Source organism: Elephantulus edwardii, unplaced genomic scaffold (assembly GCF_000299155.1).
Source record: "Elephantulus edwardii isolate Elephantulus edwardi_28Jun2011 unplaced genomic scaffold, EleEdw1.0 scaffold00021, whole genome shotgun sequence".
NCBI lineage: Eukaryota > Metazoa > Chordata > Mammalia > Macroscelidea > Macroscelididae > Elephantulus > Elephantulus edwardii.
Genome location: NW_006399771.1, coordinates 11,419,793 through 11,426,290, shown reverse-complemented (window position 1 = coordinate 11,426,290; position 6,498 = coordinate 11,419,793). Strand labels below are relative to the sequence as shown.

The window sequence follows — 6,498 nt, the reverse complement described above, 5'->3', positions numbered from 1 at the left end:
TAGGGTCGCTATGAGTCACAAGCAACTTGATGGCACATAACAACAACAACAACAACAACATTTCAAGCAAAATGAAATTGTGACAGCATTCCACAGTCCTTCCAATCACTTACTATGCCTCTTAGAGCTGGACAGTAGATAAAGATTACCATTCAATGCATTTGAGTTTTGGTGTTGGAGAGTCGTGCTAAATATACCATGAGTTGGCAAATTGATATGTTTTGAAGGAAGTGTGACTAGAGTGTACTTTAGAAGCAAGGATGGTGAAGGTTTGTTTCACATATATTGGACATAGTGTAGTTGTTATATGCCGTGGGGTCATCTGCAACTCATAGTAACTCTATATAAAATTGCTCTGAAGCCTGCCCTGTCCTGAGCCAGTCTCACTGACTCTGACACAACTACCCACATTGCCCCAGTTACTGTGTCAATCCATATTATCCAGGATATTCCTATTTTGTGGTGTCCCTCCAGCCTTACAAGCATGATGTCCTTCTCCAAGGAACAGTCCCTCCTGGACATAGTATGTAAGATGGAACTTCAATATTCTAGCCTCCAAGGAGTAACTTGGTTTCACTCTCTCCAAGAGGTACCTATTTGGTTTTGTTTTTGTTTTTTTGTTGTTGTTGTTGTCCATCGTGGATTCGAGACTCTTCTGTAGCACAACTCAAATGCATTGATTCTTTTTCTGTTATCCTTAGTTAATGTCCAGCTCGTTGGTGCATAGCAAGTATTTGTGAAGACCATGGCCTTAATCAGGTGCACCTAAGTCCTGAACCTACTCATTAGAAAATGTAATTCTTAAGGTTGTTTTTGTGTGATATCAAGTTGGAATCAATGACCCATAAATGAACCTTCAGTGGGTTTTCATAGGAAGTTTAAAATACAAGAGGAGATTGCCCATTTTTATCCACTGGAGCAGCTGGAGCAGGATTTAAATTCTTGAAGATTCATCTCAGATGTCACCTCCTCTGTGAAGCCTTCACTCATTTGTGCATGCTACTTTAAATACTTTACCTAAACTTCTTCTGCCTGATAGTGCCATCATTGAAACAGCTATGATCTGTTATTGCACTGGAAAAAGTCTTCTGTTAGGGAGCTCTGTAAAATACTAAAGAGCAATGAAGACAGTCTAGAGACTAAGGCATGCCTGATTCAGATTATGGTCTTCCCAATTATTTGTTATGTATCAAAGAGCTGGAGAAACACTAAATTTGACAGAAGAAGAATTCATGCCTTTGAATTGTGGTGCTGGGGAAGAGTCTTGAAGACACCATTTACTGCCAACAGGATAAACAGGTCTGTCATGGAGAGCATGAAACCAGGTTGCTCCTTGGAGGTAAGGATTTTGAAACTCCATCTCACATACTTTGGGCATGTTTCCAGGAGGGACCAGTCCTTGGAGAAAGACATGATGCTTGGAAGGGTGGAGGGTCAGCACAGGAAAGGAAGACCCTGGATGAGATGAACTGACACAGTGGCTGATAGAATAGGGTAGGTGGGTCAGAGATAGTACGATTGACTCGAGATAGGGGAAATATTGAGAACTATTGTTCACGGGGTCACTATGACTCATGGTGCACGCAAAGGCATACAGCAAGAACAACTTCAACATAAGGGCGCTCTAGTGGGCTAACAATCAGATGCTGTGCTATAATCACAAATGCACTCAGTTTAAAAACATTCCATGTTTCAATCACTTAGTGTCTGCTTATAACTGTTCCTCCTTTTTTGTGTTTCCATTCTTGAGGGGTCAACCTCAGTTGTCATATCTGCTAGTCTACTCTAAGTGTGATCAGGGTTTTGAAGGCCTACTTTGTGTGTGTGTGTTGCATACATATGTGGAAGAAGGATAGACAATCCATGTAATTAACTACCTCTTAAGAACTTGCTGCAGGATCAGTTCTGGAATATATATATATATATATATATATATATATATATATATATGAAACAAGGTGTTTCTTAGAGGTAAAGATTGTGAAGCTCTGTCTCACATACTGCTTTGGGCATGTTGCCAGAAAGGACCGGTACTAGGAGAAGGACATTATGCTTAGAAATGTGGAGGGCCAGTGCAGAACAGTAAGACCCTGAACCAGATGGATTGACACAGTGACTGTGGCAATGAGGGGGCAGGTGTATCAGACAGTGAGAATATCTCAAGAGAAGGCTATTCAGAGCTATTTTTCACAGGGTCACTATGAGTCGTAGTTGACTCCATGACATGTAACAACAACAACAATAATATATTTAATATTTTAAACAAACTTAATTTTGTTATATTTTCCAAATTTATTTCTTTTTAAAACCACACAGTTTGCTAGTTCCAAGGTACATAATATTTTGTAATCTTTTTTATAGCTGTATTTAATTTTAGGGTTTTTTTTTTTTGCTTTATTTTGGTCATTTAAGAGCATACCATACAATAACACTACGGTACTTATTTGGGATGATGAATAATTCACTAAACACACAATACAAACTGGGATTTGGCATTCCCACTTCAGACATGTTACAATAGAAAAATTCAGATAAATTGTGTATTGCAGTAGTCTAAAAGTGTGAACTCTCAGATAAAGGATTAAACTCTTAGCTATGTTAGTAACATAAACTACCACTTTTGTAAATGCCTATGTGTGTGCATAAACATTACATATTTTGTAAAATTAAAATGTAATTAATATGTAGTAAGAATATTTTCCCATTTCCATTTCCTTCTTTCTAACTTTAAACTCCTCATATAAAATACATTCCTAATCTAAATCTTATTTGAAGACAAATAATTCATCAAAAACAATAGGAAAAGTTGAACATTTAATCACAGGATATAAGTGACCGTATTATTCATGCTAAACTCTCTGCAATCTTTTGCATATGTAACATCTGAACTAGAATAAATTTAAGAAAGTAAGATTAAAATATCAACTCCTTATTCAAAATCATTTTAGGACTACATTTATGCCATTCCAAAATGAGAACAATTTTTGAAAATTTAAACAATTTCTCAAGATAATTTTTTTAACAAATGGTCTGTTACTTTTACAGTATCTCATTTCTTATTCTAATTAGACAAGAAATATTACCTTTAAAAGATAAAAGTAAAAAACCATATAAAGATAAATGTATATAAGAAAATATGCATGTATAATTCTAATCTTCCATGACAAAATCAAAGTCAACTTTAATAAACTTAATCTTCATGTCAACAACAACCCATCATTTGCTGTTCCTGCTTCTCCATCAAAACAAAAATCAAGCAACAGACACAGAAAGCAAAACTTCCAAGCTTAACATGTTAACTGTTTTTATAACATCATTTTATAGGATTAAAGAATGTGGGAACACAGGGTTCTTATTTGCCTGGATTTATAGTTATCTGAAATCCTAGAATTCTGACACAAATATATTACTGAAGTAAAACCACAAAATGAGTAGCTACAACATCATTCCAGTGTGTTTTCAAAGAAAATCACCTGCCAAGAAAGGTGTCAGCAAGACCTTTACCAAAGGAATTGTAAAAGGCTGTATCGTGACTGAGCATATGGAATTTACTGACCCTTAAACTTTAAAAGACTGAAATAGACTACCTAATGTCAAAAGCTGCCCCCAAAAGCCAGCCACAGGATATTGTAAGGAGTGTTTATATCTCAGTGTTTGGAAAAGGGAGGGAGTAAGTAATAATCCTGTGGAACAACCCCAGGGCACTTGCATTTTGAATTACTGCCACAATAAGCAGATCACCACTGGGACGAGAATGTTCTATAACAGCACAGACTTCCACTATCAGTAGACATCAGTGTAAAACAGGAGCAGCGACAGGATTAAAATAGTAGCAGAAAAGAGGAAAAGGAAGAGAGTAATTATATCTACTGCCTCTAGTTTCCAATGCTAGTAACTTTAATATATATTATTCTGCATTTATCCAGAGGTATCTTTTTTTTAAAAAAAATCTATCTTTACTCTTCTAATTCTCTAGGTTTTTATATTAACTCTCCCCAATACAATTACTATACAACTGAAATAATTAAATGGCAGCCTGCTTCCATTTCCATAATGTAAAATATGCAGAGAGAAGAGGTTGATTTTTTTGCTTTCACGTAGTGATGATATGAGTGAATTACAAAGTAAACCTCAATAATTAAAGATACCATTTGAGGATCAAAATGAGATAGAATCTGTGTCAGTTTTAACACAACCATTTTCTAGATTAATGACTGATTTAATCACAAGGAACTAAAATGCATTTAGTAGGAAACAGACTTGTGAGATATATATGTATGCATATACATATATGTAAAAAATCATTCTGACTTTTTGATAACACAAACAATACTTCATCTTAATAAGATTCCACTTTGCCTTAAGTAGAGAAAAAATTACTAAACATGGTACTTTAGTCTCCTGTTTATTTACTGCTCATATATTACACATGACAAAATTAAATAACAGGAATTATATTAAGCCATGTATATAAAATGCAAAACATTTCTCTAAGCCCTAAGGATTTAGTTTGCAAAGGTCCATCCAATGCTTTTTAATTCTACGCTCTATGTGATGTCTAAGGAAAGTAAGTCTATAATGCTTACTACATTGTAGCCATCAATAACAATATCCAGATACATAACATGTCTCATAAACTCTTAAACATTGTAGCAAATTTTAAAATCCCTGTGGTAAATTAAGAGCTCAATATTATTTAGTTTGATTTTACAAAGAATCTAAATGACAACCTATTTTTGTATTTCAAAGCAGATTAAACTAATGTGCACATTCATTATTCACTTAACATCCCTTTCAATATTTTCACAACTTGCAGATTTTGTTTCTTTTTATTTCCCTTTATTAAAAGTTTGGCTTTATTATTAACTTTCTAAGCTGTGAAGCTATTTAAAGCACACTTACTTGAAAAGTGTAAAACCGGGTCCCATTAGGAGGATGCACTTTAGGGGAGCCAGAAACGTTGTTCATATCCGAGAAAATCATTTCTGAACACAGAGACAATATAATCCACAAGGAGCTACAGATGCAGAGGAGAGAGCTTAGCGTACAGATAAATCCGTGCATGCATTGAGGGAGGCTAGAGGGTAAAATGAAATCTGCCCCATCCTTGTCAGATACATAGTGATAGCATTTTAATCTCTTTCTGCTACATTTGAATTCTAAGCTGAAAGGACGTCAGCCACTAACCTTCGGTGTAGCTAGTCCTTTAGAACATACAGTGTTAAAAATAAAATAAAATAGAAACACAGAAGGAAGAAAGCAAGAACCAACAGTAAATGGAGCTTGTGCAGAATCTGGCAGTGCTGTGGACCTGCCCATCTGTTCTCAGTGATAATCACCTCCCTCCACCACAGTCTAGCAGAGTGATTATGCTAAATATCCTGGTTAGCCAATAACATACAGTTTCATTTCAAGGAAGTGTGCACAGTGTAATTCAGAGGACCTCTTCTGACTAACCTGAAGCATGTTTCACATTTTGTTTAAATTGGTATTTAGTAACAATTACTGTTCTATCATTCTTATATCTGCTATTTATAGATCTCTTTATTGTTCCCAGTTTTTTTTTTCAGCAAGACTTCAGGTTTACTCAAGGATTTAAAAAATAGTTTGTTTCTAACCTATACATAAAATATTAGCATAGTTGGCTAGAAAAATGAAGAGATAGCAAAGAATCCAGTGGCTATTCTATTTGTAATACTATTGTCAAATAGAATACATCAAATGCTTACTATTTTTCTGCATTTCTAAAGAACAGTAATGAAATGTGTGTAATTATTATTCTGTCATTTCTCCCATTTTAACTTTTTTAAAAATTCATTTTGACATTCAATCCTTTAATAACCAGCACCATATGGTTTAATAATGACATTTCATTTAACATACATTCTCATAATAAATGAAATATTTTTATAGACATAAAAATTTTCTCACCATAAAAATATATTGATTGCTTACATCTAGGTTATGTTGCAAAACATGTCTATTTTGCTATGTCTTTCAGCAAAAATTATTCAACCAGTATGAAAGATCATATTCGGATGACTTGGCACCTTCCAGAGGTAAAAATAAATGTTCTATTTACACATGGTTCAAAGGAGGAGATTTCAGGAGGACTGAGAATGAGCCAAATGTGGTGTCTTCTTGAATACAATCAAGATTACAGAGTTATTTATGCATAATAAAAACCATGATACACCTATTTTGAACCTAGAGATGAAATAAAAGGAGTATAATCATGTTCGGCTATTAAGATTATTGCTTATTCAATGTTTGATTCTCCAGATACATTTCAATTTTATGATACTAGGATACTATCACTTATATTTAGGTCATGGAGAAGAAGTAGACAAGATATTGTCAAAATCTTACTTAGGAAGTCAACATTCTGATTATATATATAATATATATACCGGTCCTTGGAGAGGGACATCATGCTTGGGAGGGTGGAGGGACGGCGCAGGAGAGGAAGGCCCTCTATGAGGTGGATTGATTCAGTGA

The 6,498-nt window shown here is 34.7% G+C and overlaps 1 protein-coding gene across 2 annotated transcripts in view; it reads right to left on the bottom strand.

Moving 5' to 3' along the window:
* Nucleotides 1-6,498, bottom strand: part of PPFIA2 (protein tyrosine phosphatase, receptor type, f polypeptide (PTPRF), interacting protein (liprin), alpha 2) — a 778,898-nt gene that overhangs the window by 535,494 nt on the left and 236,906 nt on the right. The window contains exon 1 of one of the 2 annotated variants that reach the window (XM_006882538.1): nucleotides 4,903-5,327. The exons of the other annotated variant lie outside the window; for it this stretch is intronic. Within the exon in view, the coding sequence (XP_006882600.1) occupies nucleotides 4,903-5,064 (162 nt within the window). The 5' untranslated portion in view covers nucleotides 5,065-5,327. Of the gene's footprint in view, nucleotides 1-4,902; nucleotides 5,328-6,498 lie in introns of those variants that run through there. 2 annotated transcript variants of the gene reach the window in all.